Raw genomic sequence first — 17,576 nt, 5'->3', positions numbered from 1 at the left:
ATATATTTGTCTTTCTCTAATTTCACTTCCATCCATGTAGTTGCAAATGGCAAGATTTCAGTCTTTTTGATTGCCGAGCAATACTCCATTGTATATATATACCACATCCTCTTTATCCATTCGTCCATCGATGGACATTTGGGCTCTTTCCATACTTTGGCTATTGGCAATAGTGCTGCTATAAACATCGGGGTGCATGTACCTCTTCGAAACAGCATACCTACATCCCTCAGATGAATACTTAGTAGTGCAGTTGCTGGGTCGTAGGGTAGTTCTATTTTTAACCTTTTGAGGAACCTCCACGCTGTTTTCCAGAGGGGCTGCACCAGTTTGCATTCCCACCAGCAGTGCAAAAGAGATCCTCTTTCTCCACATCCTCACCAACATTTGTTGTTGCCTGAGTTAACAGATCTATTTGTTAAGCCTGAGTGTGAGGCAGCCAAATACTTTGTTGCTATAATGCTATATAGCTGCTCAGATATAGCTCAGTTTTCATGGATTTGTTTCATCTAATTTTATTTTTTAATTTTTTTTACATGTATTTATTTATTTTTGAGAGACAGAGACAGCACAAGCGGGGTTTGGGCAGAGAGAGGAGACACAGAATCTGAAGCAGGCTCCAGGCTCTGAGCAGTCAGCACAGAGACCGACGTGGGGCTCGAACTCACAAACCACGAGATATGACCCAAGCCGAAATTGGACGCTCAACCGACTGAGCCACCCTGGCGCCCCTGTTTCATCTAATTTTAGTTTTTCCATTAAAGTAGTCAATATCAGTAGCAAGTGAAAAGTATTTGTAATGCTGATCATTTAGCAATGATGAATTCTTTTTGATATTTGATTTAGTAATTTCAAAAAGTGGTTAACTTTTAGTTATGTTTATTCCTGGGCATAATTCTTACTACAGAGGCAACACTGTTCATAATACTATATTTTAAAAAGAAGGTAGGGGCATCTGGGTGGCTCAGGCAGTTAAGTGGCCGATCTCACCTCAGGTCAGGATCTCGTGGTTCACAAGTTTGAGCCATGTTGGGCCTTGTGCTGACAGCTCAGAGCCTGGAGCCTCCTTCAGATTTTGTGTCTACCTCTCTCTGCCCCTCCCCCGCTCATGCTCTCTCTCCCTCTCTCAAAAAAAATAAACATTAAAAAAAGAAGGCATCTTACACTACCTGTTTAGCACTAGAAGGGAAATTGCTGTTTTAAAACTTTTTTCTGGTTAAAGACAAGAGTAAAAGCAGTAAATGGGGTGCCTAATGAATGGAATATAACAAAAATTTATCTTGAGGAAATAGAAAGTTCTTAAATGCTGTGGAAGGTTCTTGATAGCTGTAATTTGGGCCTAGTGACACTACACATACTAGGAAATTCAAGTTTTATAATGCAAATCCATCACAATAGTGACTCTCACTGAAAAAATGTTTGACAGAAAACATTTTTTTTTTTTTTAATGTTTATTTTTGAGAGAGAGAGACACAGAATCTGAAGCAGTCTCTAGCCTCTGAGCTGTCAGCACAGAGCTCAATGTGAGGGTCAAACTCACAAACCATGAGATCATGACCCAGGCTGAAGTTGGATGGTTAAGTGACTGAGCCACCCAGGTGCCCCTGACATTTGTTTTAGGTTCTGCCATTTGGTTTAGGATGCGAAACCTCTTTAAATCTGTAGTTTAAAATGTGTTAACTTTTACAAAATTACCTCACTTGGGGTGCCTGGGTGGCCCAGTCGGTTAAGCCAACAGAGATTAGATCATCCTGAGCTGGCAGAGGTGCTTATGCTGGAGGGCACATAGTGAAAATCACCCGTTCCTCTTAGGCTCCCTCCTCACAACACTTTTATTATTGCATTATTTAATTCCACCTTAATTTGCAATATCTGGCTTACCCTCTTAAAATATAAACCTCTTGAATGCTTGCAATGCCATAGTTGTAGACACTCAGGACATACATGCTTTTTTGGAATAAATGAATGAATATTACTAAAGGCAGTGGGTGACAAAACTAAAACTTAAAGTGAATAATTAAATGGGATAAAAATATTTATGACATAAATAACTATATAATTTTGTGTTTGCCTGTCTCCATAACTCCTGTCTTCACATTCTGTTCAGCTTCATTTCCTCCCTACCTTCCTGTACTGTGTTTTCCTGCTCCTAATATGAAAGTGAGATTTATTTTTATGATACTCATTTTATTTATGAAGCAGATATTTAGTACTTCCTAATGTAAGAGGCGAAGGACACAACAGAGTGAAAAGGCAACCCATAGAATGGAAGAATACTATATCTAATAACGGGTTAATATTCAGATATTTAAAAGACAACTACAGCTCAACGACAGCAAAACCCCCAAATAACCCAATTAAAAAATGGGCAAAGGGCTTGAATATTTCTCCCCAAAATATATATAAATGGCCAATAGCCATGTGAAAAGATGCTGCACGGCATTACTAGTCATCAAGAAAATGCAAATGAAATTCACAGTGAGATGCCATCTCACACCTAACAGGCTGGCTATTATCAGATAAACAGAAAACAAGCCTTGGCAAGCCTGTGGAGAAATTTGAACCCTTATGCACTGTTGGTGGAAAAGTAAATTGGTGTAGCTGCTCCCCCTGCCAAAATTGAAAGAATTACTGTATGACACAGCAATTCCATTCCTGAGTATATACCCAGAAGAATTGAAAGCAAGGTCTTGAAGACCCTGTTCAAGGGTCATGTTCATAGTAGCATTATTCACAGCAGCTAAAAGGTGGAAGCAACCTAAGCGTCCATCAACAGATGAATGGGGTAAACAAAACGTATGTAAGTAACAGTGAAATACTTTCCAGCCTTGAAAGGAAATTCTGACACACATTTCAACATGGATGAGTTTAGAGGACATTATGCTAAGTGAAAGAAACAGTCAAAAAAGGACAGTATTCTATGATTCCACTTATATGTGGTACCTAGAGTAGTCAGATTAGCCTAGAGACAAAGCAGAATGGTGGTTGGGGGTAGAGAAGAATGTGGAGTTATTGTTTAATGGGTACAGAGTTTGTTTTTGCAAGATGAAGAGTTCTGGAGTACGGTGGTGATGATTGCACAACAATTTGAATGTACCTAATGCCACCGAACACTTAAAAATGGTTAAGTGAATTTTATGTTGTTTATCTTACAATTTTTTTAAAAACCTCAATGTATATGTAGCTCAGCTCTAAAACCTATTTACTTACTGATAATTTATCCCCTGCTTATTTCTAAAAATATACCTGAGACATTTTAGAAGAAAATTAAGGATCAGCTGAGGAAAAGGCAGATCCCACTTTAATGTTAAAATTCTAGCTGAGCTTCCTGTCAGTGATACGGTTTTGTGTCATCAAGGGGACCAAGAGAAAACTTTTTCCTATTATGAAAATCTAAGAGAAACTTATCACATAACCTCTTAGGGAAAACAGTGCCTTTGCTAGTGATCTTATAAAAGTAGCTACTACCTAATAATGTTCCCTATGTATCATCAGATAGGGAGTGCACCTTTGCACTTAACCCCATGATAAAGTCGTCCTTGTTCTGGAGGCAAGGGAAACAAGACTTGGAGATAATTAATTTGCCTATGATAAACACTGCTGGGCCGTCTTCCTAATAATCACATCTGCCCATTGTCCTTTCCAAAAAACCATGGTTTACTCTTTCCTTCACAGTTCCAGGAGCTAAATCTTCATTAATTTAAGCCCGTCTCGGTCATTGCAGTCCCCCCCCAGTGTTTGGTCTAGGCCTGAGGCTTGTGTGCAAACTGACCCAACAAATGGTAAAAGGAGACTCCTGGGGTGGCTTCTTTGCCCTTAAAAAGGGTAACTCTTCTATAAGGTGATGAAAATGTTCTGAAATTAGACTGTGACGATGGCTGCACAACTCTATGAAGATACTGAAGACCACTGAATTGTACACTTTAAAAGGGTAAATTTTGGGGCACCTGGGTGGCTCAGTCGGTTAAGTGTCCGACTTCAGCTCAGGTCACGATCTCGCGGTCCGTGAGTTCGAGCCCCGCGTCGGGCTCTGGGCTGATGGCTCAGAGCCTGCTTCCAATTCTGTGTCTCCTCCTCTCTCTGACCCTCCCCCATTCATGCTCTGTCTCTGTCTCAAAAGTAAACATTAAAAAAAAAAATGTTAAAGGGTAAATTTTACAGTATATGACTTGTGTCAATAGAGCTGTTTTTTAAAAAAACCTGTAAAGAAATGTATGACTGGCAAGCCCTTGACCAAGGATTCTTAAACCTCACCTCAGAATTCCTAACCGAGCTTGTAAAAGTAGGGGGCAATGCCTTATCATAAGCAATTGATTCAGCTGGCCTGGAAAGGTATTGATATCCATGTTTAACAAACTCCATGGGTTATTTCAATGCCCAGCCAACTGTGAGAACCACTAGCTTGCCTCCATAAATATCCATTGTCTCAGCTGCTTTTGGAAGAAACTAGATTGCAATTAATTTTACCGTGTGCTGCCTCAGGAATGTGGAATCCAAATAATCTGTACTGCTGATTGAAGTTGGTTGTGCAGAAAACTCATGCTTTATTACAGAAATTCAAGTCTAAAAGAAAGCCATTCCACCTTCCAATGGGTAGTGGGTTATATTTGTGGGCAAGACCACATTTTTTTCAAATGTAAGCTTTGGGCATACTTGAATGCCTGTCTGGACAAGTATAGGTTGACAACCTCAGCTCTTATACCCTACAGAGAGGATGCATTTATTTTGATTTAGAACCTCATTTTGACTGTCAACTGACTTCTAAAAAATTTTTTTTAATGTTTATTTTTGAGAAAGAGAGAGAGAAAATGAACAGAGGAGGGGCAGAGAGAGACACAGAATCTGAATCAGGCTCCAGGCTCTGAGCTGTCAGCACAGAGCCCAACACAGGGCTCGAACCCACGAACCATAAGATCATGGCCTGAGCCAAAGTCACTTAACCAACTGAGCCACTCAGGTGCGCCTGTCAACAGACTTCTAAATCAACATTCTCAAACTGCTGGCTGCAATTCTTTAGCAAGTCATGAAATTTGTGTCATAATCATAGGTAATCATCTTTGATGCAATGAAATACTGTTTATACTGTGTTGCAATAGAAAATTTTTTTCTTTACTAGGATCCACAGTAAGAAATATTAAGACTAATCTGTTTGAAGAAATGGCACTACTTCCTTAGGGCAAAACCCCCAATATATTAGGATTCTTTAACATCTGTGTATTTCTCAAAGAATTTTTAAAAAAAAAAAAACTTAAAAACTTATTGAACTCTATGCTGTAGCCTGGTTAAGTCATGTGATTAAAGTATAATTGCAAGTTGCTGTTGAGCATGGATCTCAGGTATTCTGATTTCACAATACCTTTTCTGCCATTTTCAATGATTTGTTTCCTCCTAAGGACCAGAAGTCCTCCATTGTATGAAAAGTTTCTCCAGCTGTCCCTAAACAATCGATGTCTCTTTCTCTTGGCTTAACCTTCAATTTCCCACTCCCACCTTTTGTAGCCTATTTCATGTTAAGCATTCACAGAGTTGCCATGCTTAATGAACCATTATAGCACTCGATCTAAGGGTTATTCCAGAGTTTAGAGACTGTCGGAGAATTTAAAATGTGAATTTCACTTTGAGCAGCATTCTCTGCAGATTTAAAATACTCTTCATATATATACTTGGAAGACAGTAGTACTTTTCTAGCGTTTGCTAGGCTAAACAACTATTTTTCAAACACAGTGCTTCATTCAAATTTAGTCTTTATGTTGGTTGCTCTTTGAATTCTGTTTTAGACTTGGTCTACACTATTTAAAACATGACAATCAAAATTTAAGTCAGCATGTTAAGATACATAAAAAAATAGACTACCTAAATTTAGAAAAAAACATTATTCTAAACTGTGTATCATAGAAGACCAGCACACATGACATGTTTCAAGCAATGAAAAGGAAACTTACTGAATTTTCTGTAGTTCCAATTCATACAGAACAACCTAAAGCGGGGCGGGGGGGGGCAGGGAACAGTTTAACAAACTTCAATGACAGATACCAGAGCTTTGAAGAAAAACATTCATAAAGTTACATAAAATATGAGAAACTGAGTTCCAAGAGATGTATTCCCTAACCTCAATATAAAGATTTAGCTACAAGAAAATGTTCCCTCCACCCAACCCTAACTCAATAAAAATCATCTTATCTCTTGGTAGACATTTACTGAGTTTGCAGCTCAACACAGAATCTTGTAGGAGGCTCAACAGAGATGTCCAAATGATCAATCAAGGTGTGACAACAGCTAAAGAGAGGGGCTGCAGGTCAAGGCTGGGTAAGGCCCTTCCTTTGTTGATACAGCAGCACCCCTTCTACTTCAATGGTTACAACCCAGGCCCAGGAAGCCTGGCAGATGCCCTCATCAGAAGTCTGAGAGAACCACTTCCTCAGTTTGGGTGGCTCCAAATAGCCCTGGAACTCCAAACTCAAATGACTTATGTGGAAACCCTACAGTTTATCACACCACCAACTAGAATATTCTCCCAATCACATGATTTTACTGAAAATGTAACCAAGTCACTTAACCTCTGGGAACCACATTTGCAGGGAGACCACACGGTCTTTGCTGCCAGTTACTCTCAGTAGGATATCCTACCTACCTTTGACTTATGTCTATTTTCAAACCTATTCTGCTTTACGTAAGCAGTAATCTACATTTTAGATCATGTCTCAGAAGAAATCGTGTTAAAGGGAATACCCGGACTGCATATGTTGCTGCTTTGATCACTTTTGGATGTGAATTTTGACAAAAAGCTAAAATAACTCAAACTCCTTGAGGTTGTGAATGGTTGGTTAATAAGACAGAATATTTAAATCCTAGTATAGATTTTACTCACATCTTGATCTTAAGTGGCACAGCAAATTATTTTTATCTGCCAAAAAAAGGAAACTTAAAGCTATTACCTACTTCACCTCACTTTTACTCAACATTTGCTAAAATTTTCATGATTGTGATCAAAATGGCAAAATAGGACCCAAATTTTAATATTAGGTGAATTTGCAGGTGGCTGGACCATCATAATCAAAGAATAGTTCTCCAAGCACAATAGCTCAGGTCTGTTTTTGGACCTTATTTAGTACCTAGTAATAATTTAAATAAAACTACAGAAATATAAATATTAGATATATAAACAACAAAATCCACATTTTTATTTAACATGCTTACATAGCAGGTTCCAGATTCAATATTACCCCAACAAGATGAGATATAGCAGGGATAAATGTAAACTCCCAACATTTGATGTTTAAGTATTTTTGAGAGAGCACACAGGTGTGCACAGGCGAGGGGGAGGGACAGAGAGAGGGTCAGAGGACCTGAAGTAAGCTTCGTGCCTACAGCAGAGAGCCCCATGTGGGGCTTGGAACTGTGATGTCGAGATGGTGATCTGAGCTGAAGTCAGATGCTTAACCCAATGAGCCACCAAGATGCCTCAATATTTGAGGTTTTTAAAAAAAATATTTTTGAGAGAGACGGAGGGAGGGAAGGAGGGAAACAGGGAGACACAAGATCTGAAGCAGGCTCCAGGCTGTCAGCAGAGCCCGATGTGGGGCTCGGAACTCCTGAATTGTGAGGACACTTAACTGAGCCACCCAGGAGCTTCAGTTTTTAAAAGTAACCAAGACAGGAGTGCCTGGGTGTCTCAGCTGAGTTCCACTCAGGTCTCAGTTTCTGGTTTGAGTTAGAGCCCCCATAGGGCTCCTGTGCCAGACAGCTCAGGGCTTTGGGGCCTTCTTCGGATTCTGTCTCCCTCACTTCCTGCCCCTCCCCCACTCATGCTGTCCCTCTTACTCTCAAAAATAAAGAGTGTCAGATTGGATACTTGTTGAAATGTGAATAAAGCCTGGAAATAGTAAGGTAACAATGGTTTCTTGGTTTTGACAAATATACTATGGGAGTGGAAGACGTTAACGGGAAGCAAACTAGGTGAGGGGTATACTGAAACTCTTATTCCTATCTTCCCAACTTTTCTATGAACCTAGTTACTACCAAAGTTTTATTTAAAAAACTTGACAATGCAATTAAAGACCTAAAATGTAATTTGCATTTAAAAAGTCAAGTGATATTTGATCTTAATCCGTGTTATAACCTCCTTAGGGCACCTGGGTGGCTCAAGTCCACTGAGCAACTGACCCTTGCTTTTGGCTCAGGTCAATTGCAGGGTTCAGGAGTTTGAACCCCATGTCAGGGTCTGCAGAGTGCGGAGCCTGCTTGGGATTTCCTCTCTACCCCTCTGCTTCTCTTGCACTCACTCTTAGAATAAACATTTAAAAAACTTTTCCCTTTCTCTCTGACCCTCCCCCGTTCATGCTTTGTCTTGGTCTCAAAAATAAACGTTAGATGGGTGCCTGGGTGGCTCACTCGGTTGACTTCAGCTCAGGTCATGATCTCGCGGTCTGTGAGTTCGAAACCCGCATTGGGTTCTGTGCTGACAGCCTGGAGCCTGTGTCTCCCTCTCTCTGACCCTTCCCCATTCATGCTGTCTCAAAAATAAACGTTTAAAAAAAAAAGTTAGAAAAAAAAAACTTTTAAAGAAGCAACGGATCTTCCAACAACTGCAATAAAAGCTACCTTTTATTACTGGCCTTTTACAATAGGCCAGGTACTGGGCTAGAGTCCACACCAACTAACTCATTTCATCCTCAGAACAATCTTGAGATGGACAGTTATGCACAGATTAAAGGGACAGCTTTTCAAGTCCAAGTCAGGCAGACTCCTGGGTCTCCTGGATCAATGGAAGAGACTACACACTTGTACATCCAGATTTAATTTTGATAAAAAGTTTAAAAAGCTATACACTGGGAAGGGGAACAGCATAGGAAGAATCTAGAAACCCCGTGACCTAAGGTTCAGAAACAGCTTAAGAACAGTTTAGTGTAGACGTGACCAAAGGGTATTAATTGGGGGTGCCAGGCTGGTTCAGTCGAGGGAACATGCAACTTTTGATCTCAGGGTCATGAGTTCAAGCCCCTCTTTGGGTATAGAGATCAAAGTTTTTTTTTTTTTTTCAAAAAGATATAATTGGGATCAAGTAAATTATTCTTGTAAAATGAAGTAAAATAGTTCAACTACCTTACAAAAGAACTTATGTTTTATGTCACTAGCAAGCAAATAGAATGGAGACAAAAAGCTCATCCAGCAAGAGGACTTAGGAGCTACTCTACCTCAGTCTGTCACCTGTAATGAGGGTATTAATACTTGCCCTAAGGTCTCTGCCCTCCAAGGAGTGACATATACGTTGATGAGGTATTCAAGCAGACTTCAATGAATATACTGTTGATTTGAAGTTAGATTTACAAGACTTAGATTCTTTCAATTTGTGTGTGTTGGATGTCTAATGTTTTCATATTCTCCAGTAACTCCTACTTGTCCTTCAGATCAAGTTATGCCTGACAATGCATTTTTCTTCATAGCATCATCACAATTCAGAATTACCTGCTCATTTAAGGTAGGATCTACCTCCCCCACTGGATTATAAACTCAAGTGGCAAGACCTGTCCATTTTGTATGCAATTCTATCTCCAATGCCTAGGAATAGTGCAGCTTAAAAATCATATACCTACAAAAGGTATACATACACTTGCCATACAATCCAGTGATCCCACTAAGTATTTACACAGACAACCTATAGTCACAAACCTACAGGTGAACAGTCCAATTCATAAACTTCCCAAACTGGAAAACCACCAAATGGACAAACTGTCCATGAGAAAAGTTAGATATGAAACAGACTTAACTTGTAAAACTTTTCTTAAAAAGGTCATTTTTCAATGTATGCAAAAACACTAACAAACTTTCAATTGCTCAAGTGTTAATACTTTTTGCTTACTCAGGAAATAATTAACATTAACTTAGCATTATCTTTGTTATGTAGTCTCCCACAAAAACCAGAGCTCTAAACTCTTGAGACCTATGGGCCCCTTAAGGGTAGTCCAAGGTGAATGACTATTTTCCCTATTTCACTCATTTCTGCCAGTGATTGATGGACAGGACACTTAGTTCCTATTTCTCTATTTAGAAAAAGGACAAAATCATGATCCTTCTCAATGATTTCCAGGGATCAACTACCTTTCAGGAACCATGAGGCAGTTTCCTAGACATCATTAAGTTACAATTTTAAGTCATGGAAATTCCCAGAGACTTACCAACTGGATGAGAAAACCTATGGGTTTGGAAGTGAAAGACATTATAAAATAGAATAAAGAAAACTTCAGGAAGGTAATCAAAAGGGGAAAACATGTTTTGTTCCTCTCAGCTGAAACAGCATGCACTCACTCACTCTTCTTTTGCAGGACCTGGAAGGTGGTTCACTCCAAGGCACCAGGTACCAGAATGAAATCTTAAATTGAGTATTCCTGCATTTCATGGTAACAAAATGAATATATTCTACCACCAATCTAAAGCCTATGTAAAGTCCCATTAACACCCAACAAACTGTTACCCTTTTTTGAGAGTTGGCCATTTTTAGAATTTGTGGACACTCATGGCCAAGAAATGTTTTGGGTGGAGAGCTTGGGGCTGAACTTAGCAGAAAACCAATTGAAACGTGAAATGCAAGCCCAGTAACATTCACCAGGATTCTTACACTCCATACTGAAAACTACTTAAAATCAAGGGGTTTGCACCACTTGTACAGCCAATAGCCTTTATGTCGGGCTGAACCCAAACTTTAGCAACCAAATGAATTCTCATGCTCTTAAGAGGCTAGAAGATTAAGGGATAAACGCATAAATTAGAGCTGATTTGGCCAAAACCGGATTTATCTATTCTGGCAGTCTGTAAGGACACTAACAGAATAATTTTTTAAAAATCAAATATGCCTTACTAAGGATCTGTTTTAAGTCCTGAATCAGAATGCTTTCCTCCTAGGGGCACCTGGGTGGCTCAGTTGGTTGAGCGACTTTGGCTCAGGCCATGATCTCATGATCAGGTTCATGAGTTCAAGCCCCAAGTCTGGCTCTGTGCTGACAGGTCAGGAGCCTGGAACCAGCTTCTGTCTCCCTCTCTCTGCCACTCCTCCACTCATGCTCCGTGTCAAAACTAAACATTAAAATGCTTTCCCCCATATTCTGAAACCACACCAGAATTCCCGGGACAAATTTCAAGATCACAAACATGGGTAATTCAACAGCTGGCCAATTTTAAACATGGTTGAAGGTCAAACACTAGTTTGAGGCATTCTAGTTTTACGAAACCACTCTTAATTTTAATCAATCCGAACAATGCAATTAGTACATAAAGTTCAACAGAGCTAAAGTAAACTTCTATGTTCTCAATTTACAGACTCATTTTTGAAACCAGTTTGTAAATTATTTGCAGGACTACCAGTAGATGGTGCTCAAAACAGATGACTGCCTTCACAGGGCTATATTGCATTGGGTTCTATGGAGTTAAGTATCCCAACTGGCCCAGCTTTTCTGGACACTATTTCCACTTCCCTTTCTCCATTTAGTGGTAGCCATTTTCTGAAGCTAAGTGATTTTTGGGGTGGGGTGGGAGGGGTGAACAATAAATCCCTCCTAGTACACAAGATTTCTTATGCTGGCTACTGTTTATCAACATGCTGTTTAAGAATCTTACCTATCTCCACTCCTTATCTTAAACCAATAGTAATCAACATATTTTTACAAATAAGAGGAAAAAAATAACGGGTGTTTTGGAGCTGTGGAGACAAAGTCTTATTAATTTTTAATTTACAATGCCTCTGGTAATACTGCCCAGAGACCAAGCATTTTACCTAGTTTAGAATAAAAATATTTTAATTGCAGTTCTCATTATGGCCACTAAGTTCTTAGATACATCCTACTTAGTAAATGTCTGCATTATAAAATACAAGGTGTCCTGTGATTTTGCCTATTTCAAAGCAACTTAAAATTTACAGATCAAATAGGATCTTATGAAATTAATGTCCAAATTAGCCAGGATCCATGGAATGTTCTATCAAATGCACCAGTGTTAAGAGAGTTGCCAGCTATCCAAAGGCAAGAACTTAAGACCATGTTGTTGTCAACCAAAGTACTGTTAATTTACCAGTCTACATACAGTTTATATAAATTACAAAATTACCACAGTGGGGTTTAACGAGCTCTTCACTTTCCATCCCATCCATCAAATGAACTTCAAATGGTCATTCTTTTATTGCTTCTCGTTAGGTAACAATTTTGGAAGGACACTTTTAGCAAAATCTCAAAACATATTCAACTAAAAACAAAGCTTACCCTACAGTCCAAAACAGGTCCTCATTTAGGCTGAGTACTGCCACTTTGGGTTTTAAATCTCCAGTGCAGCAATGTCCCTTCTTCACTCAAGCTTGGCTTAGATGAAAATTCCTACTGGAGGATTTCTAGTTCTCAAGTGACATTAAAATTCCAGTATATACTTTGTTCTCCTACAGTTTGGACACAATGAACTCTACCATTAAATACAATAACGTTATCGAATGCCTCACCTTTCAGGATACTTTAAACTACAAGATTTATAAATGTGACAAAGCATTCCAGTAAGTGGGAAGGAAACTCAATTGTGACAATGTATCAAGTCTACTCAATAGTGATAGTATACAAATTTTACACCTTGACTTTGATTTACAAAACTTAACTTTTTATAACCTACCTTAATGGTGTTACTGTTCTAAACTGTTGCAGATCCCCTTTTCCCATACCTCTATGTACTTGTTTCTTTTCCCTGAGGTGGTAAAAACGTTTCCCAGCCCGGGGGGGGGGGGGGGGGGGACCTTAACCCAATTCTCAGTTTCACCAGATGTTAACACCAGGAATAGGTTATGGGCAACTCTTAATCTTTTTACCTGAATAGTACAAGCTTATAGTGTTGACCAAAAGAAGACACGGGTTTCTCATTAAACTTTTGTTTTAATGGGTCTCAAAATTCTGTGACAGATTTTTGGTCAAAGTTGTTTCCATTAAAAAGTACTGATTTTAAAAACTAATAACTTAAAACTGCCACACACAAAAAAAACAAATGGTCCACAAAACATTCTCCTTTCCTTCTGAAGGTTTTACGATGCATTGTTATCATTAACCAGTCTTTTACTATTAAACTTAAATGGCCAATTGACACAAACAGTTCTGAGACCGTTCTTCCACCACTGATTAAGACTGGGGTGGCAGGTATTGGGGATAATATTCATTTAGCCTTCTGAGCTTTCTGGGCAGACTTGGTGACCTTGCCAGCTCCAGCTGCCTTCTTGTCCACTGCTTTGATGACACCCACAGCAACCGTCTGTCTCATGTCACGAACAGCAAAACGGCCTATTAAAACAAATTTTAGATTGTCATCAGAAACTTTGTTCGGGTATTTCCCATCTTCAGTAAAGTTTCTAATTACACTCAAGTCATCCTTACCCAGAGGAGGATAGTCAGAGAAGCTCTCAACACACATGGGCTTGCCAGGAACCATATCAACGATGGCAGCATCACCAGATTTTAAGAACTTGGGACCATCTTCCAGCTTTTTTCCAGAACGACGGTCAATCTTCTCCTTCAGCTCAGCAAACTTGCAGGCGATGTGAGCTGTGTGACAGTCCAGCACAGGTGCATATCCGGCACTGATTTGGCCTGGATGGTTCAGGATAATCACCTGAGAAAAAGAGTTGCATTTAATGAGCCTCAAAACACCAAGTTTGGCAGTTAAGTGAGAACATTGCCACTTTCCAGTGTTACCTGAGCTGTGAAGCCAGCTGCTTCCATTGGTGGGTCATTTTTGCTATCACCAGCCACATTGCCACGACGAACATCTTTGACAGATACGTTCTTGACATTGAAGCCCACGTTGTCCCCAGGTAGAGCCTCACTCAAAGCTTCATGGTGCATTTCAACAGACTTTACTTCAGTTGTAACATTGACTGGAGCAAAAGTGACCACCATGCCTGGCTTAAGAACACCGGTCTCCACTCGACCCACAGGGACAGTACCAATACCTGAAATATTTACAGCATGGTGTCAAATACCTTACATGAAAAAAGTGCAGCAACCAGCACAAGTTACGTCCTGATAGTGATGTTCAACTTACCACCAATTTTGTAGACATCCTGGAGGGGCAGACGCAAGGGCTTGTCAGTTGGACGAGTAGGTGGCAGAATGCAATCCAGAGCTTCAAGCAGTGTGGTTCCACTGGCATTGCCATCTTTACGGGTGACTTTCCATCCCTTGAACCAAGGCATCTAAAACAAGATGGTCAATTAGCATCCCCCAAACGGTTGTCAATTAGTCTCAACATCTGTCCCCTTTCATCACTTCCTCCAAGTCTTGAAAGTCACTTACATTAGCACTTGGCTCCAGCATGTTGTCACCATTCCAACCAGAAATTGGCACAAATGCTACGGTGTCGGGGTTGTAGCCAATTTTCTTAATGTAGGTGCTGACTTCCTTAACGATTTCCTCGTATCTCTTCTGGCTGTAGGGTGGCTCAGTGGAATCCATTTTGTTAACACCGACAATAAGTTGTTTTACACCCAGTGTGTAAGCCAGAAGGGCATGCTCACGGGTCTGCCCATTCTTGGAGATACCTGCTTCAAATTCGCCAACACCAGCAGCAACGATCAGGACAGCACAGTCAGCCTTTGAAAAGAAAACAAGACCATATCCGGTTACAGCTTCTTCAAAAGGATGAACTCACCCTTTTTCCATTGCACAAGGCAAATCTCATTATTTTCAAGTTACTATTAATCATACCAACCTGAGATGTGCCCGTAATCATATTTTTGATAAAGTCTCTGTGTCCTGGGGCATCAATGATGGTCACATAGTACTTGCTGGTCTCGAATTTCCACAGGGAGATATCAATGGTGATACCACGTTCACGTTCGGCTTTCAGTTTATCCAAGACCCAGGCATACTTGAAGGAGCCCTTTCCCATCTGTAAGAATTGAAAATGGGTTACTTGGGAACTAAAACATGATCCATCTTAAACTTGGAAATCCCTTACTCCCACTTCAGCAGAAATGTGAAGTTTCAGTTCAACAACTGTTAGATGACTCACAACATACGTAAGAAGTTTAACAGCAAACACTAGTTTATTCCACCTTTAAGGAGGACATTCAGATCCACACTACTGACTAGTTTTGAGTTACCGCCTAACACCTGCTAACCGACTTCCAACTACCTTCGTTATGTTGCTGCACCTACCTCAGCAGCCTCCTTCTCAAATTTTTCGATAGTTCTTTTGTCGATCCCACCACATTTGTAGATCAGATGACCAGTAGTGGTAGACTTGCCCGAATCTACGTGTCCAATGACGACGATGTTGATATGAGTCTTTTCCTTTCCCATTTTGGCTTAGGTTTAGCGGTGGTTTTCACGACACCTAAATTGGAAGAAAAATACCCGTAAAACTACTGTCCCAAAGACTTGAGAATAAGCCACGATCCAAACTCTTAAAGGGCAAATTCCAAGGAGAATTACAACCAGTGCCAGGCTGGCCCAACTCTAGTCTCCACCCACCAAACGTGGGGTTAACTCCACCGCACAAAACCCCCCTCCCCCTCGAGGAAGGCCTGCTTCCAAGTCGTTGAGAAGAAATCGAGGTGCCAAGACGGCGCCGGGTACACCGTGGGGTCACAGGAAGCGGCGGCCGGAGAGGGAAAGGCCTTTTTCCTTTGTGTGGGTGACTCACCCGCCCGCTCTCCCGGGCCGCCGCGTCCTCCATTTTGAGCTCCCTGCAGCAGGGCCGGAGAGCGGCCATCTTTCCGCGCACGCAACTGGTGCCGAGCGGGCCGGCCTGGCCGGCCGAGGTGGACGGCACGAGGCTGGCCCCCAGAGCCGCCCGTCCCACTCCACGGTGCCCTCCCGCGCTCGACTCGGTGGCCACCGCTTGTGGGCCCCGCCTCGCCGGACATGTGCGCCGGGACGAGCCGGCCTCGCCACCGCCCTCCGCGCCTCGCGGCGGCCCCACAACCCCAAAAACCCGACGACCGCGAAAAAGCCCACCCTACTGAGATCCTGACCAACCTCCGCGAAACTATCTTGACGCGGACAAGCATAGCAGCTTTTTCCCGACCGGTTAATTTGCTCGAGACTTAAAAAGATTGTGACAAGGCAGGCGAGAAGGTGCGGCGAATTCGCACGCGGCGGCCACAGCGCCCAAGCCAGGCCTCAACCCAAGCACGAGGCGAAGGTGGAGGGGGGGGGATCCTGAAAAAACGCAAGGCCGCGAACCTTCCCACCCACTCACAAGCCGAAATTCGGGGTCAAGAACCTCGTAAAGTGCCTGGATGGCGCGGCAGTTGTAACAGGCACGCGAGGGCCGCAGCCGGCTCAAAGAGGCCAGGCCCGCGGAAACCACACCCGGTACTCACCTGTGTTCTGGCGGCAAACCCGTTGCGAAAAAGAACGTTCAAGGCGGCTACGGCACTTATATACGATCCTCCCCCACCCTCGGGGAAGAGGGCGGAGCCAGCACACGACACCACTTTCCCAGTTTACCCCGCGCCAACTCTACCAGGCACCCGTTCAATCGCCGTCCCTTCCCCCCTACTTCTCGGGGACCGTGGGCGATGTGCGCTCAGCCCACTGAAGAGCATACTTCAACTCGCGCATGCTCCTTTTGACCCAGATGATGACAAGAGCGAGTGGGTGGGGAGGTGGGGTCGAGCGAGCCTTCGGTTCTAGGTTATAGAGAGTTTAACGACGGTCCCTGGGATTCCCCAAGGCTGAGGCGAGTCCTCCTTTGTATGAATTACTTTCGGCTCCAGCTGGGGGGTGGGGCGGCCAGAAAGCGGCCGGGCCGGGTGGTGCGGAATATTCCTTCTGCCGTTCCTGGTTTAAATTGTAAAGGTGATGTAGACATTGGAGTATGCCTTCCCTCGGCAGTAAACCTCCAGTCTTTAGCCTGGTCCTCTCGAAGGTCCGGGACAACCCCTTTGAGCCACTTCCACCGCTAGTCGCCAGTCCGCCCGGGGCTGGCTCCTCCCCCGCCCCTGCCTTCGGATCACCGCCCCGCTGCAGATGAGTACAAGGCCCAGGCACCCAGGGCAGCGAGGGGCGGAAGACCCAAGGGGCTGCCTTCACAGCCGGTGAATCAGCGAGGGTTTCAACTCGGTGGCCGGGACTCGAACGAATATGCTTTTGGGGCTGGCCTCTTGGCTTGTTCCATTCAAAGCCAGCTGCTTTTATCGAAGCCCATATCACACGTTCACCCCATATGGCACTCCAGACGTCTAGTTTTTCAGTTTAGAATAGATTTCAATCCCACAGTTTGCCTTTTAATTCTAATTCTATTACGCTATAAAGAGACCTGTGTGTGTCTGCTCTCGTGGTATTTTTTTTTTCAGTGTACACTGATTTGATTGCTAGCATGAGAAACCTAAGAAGAACTTTTCAAATTCAGTCTTTCCACTTGATCTCATATAGAAACTGATCAACAGCATTAGCAAGTTTATCCACACAATTTCCTATCCCTGATACTTGTGAAATCACTGCTTCTCAAGTGGCCTATCCCATTTAAATAAATGGATTAATTTTATGTCGTCCTATTGATTTTAACTAAATGTTAGCATAAATCTAGGGCAAACCCGGATGAGGCCTTTTTGG

The 17,576-nt window shown here is 42.1% G+C and overlaps 1 protein-coding gene across 1 annotated transcript; it reads right to left on the bottom strand.

Moving 5' to 3' along the window:
• Nucleotides 1-11,214: 11,214 nt before the first annotated feature.
• Nucleotides 11,215-16,471, bottom strand: EEF1A1 (eukaryotic translation elongation factor 1 alpha 1). The gene is made up of 8 exons (XM_019417747.2): nucleotides 16,343-16,471; nucleotides 15,174-15,351; nucleotides 14,725-14,904; nucleotides 14,310-14,606; nucleotides 14,059-14,209; nucleotides 13,710-13,966; nucleotides 13,392-13,626; nucleotides 11,215-13,298 (listed from the first exon to the last, which is right to left on the bottom strand). The coding sequence occupies exons 2-8, from the start codon at nucleotides 15,315-15,317 to the stop codon at nucleotides 13,174-13,176; spliced, it is 1,389 nt and encodes a 462-aa protein (XP_019273292.1). The 5' UTR covers nucleotides 15,318-15,351; nucleotides 16,343-16,471; the 3' UTR covers nucleotides 11,215-13,173.
• Between the last annotated feature and the right edge of the window lie 1,105 nt (nucleotides 16,472-17,576).

This window comes from Panthera pardus, unplaced genomic scaffold (genome assembly GCF_024362965.1).
Source record: "Panthera pardus isolate Hobbes unplaced genomic scaffold, ASM2436296v1 HiC_scaffold_17, whole genome shotgun sequence".
Taxonomy (NCBI): domain Eukaryota; kingdom Metazoa; phylum Chordata; class Mammalia; order Carnivora; family Felidae; genus Panthera; species Panthera pardus.
Note: the sequence above shows the minus strand (reverse complement) of the source record. Positions and strands in the feature narration are given on the sequence as shown.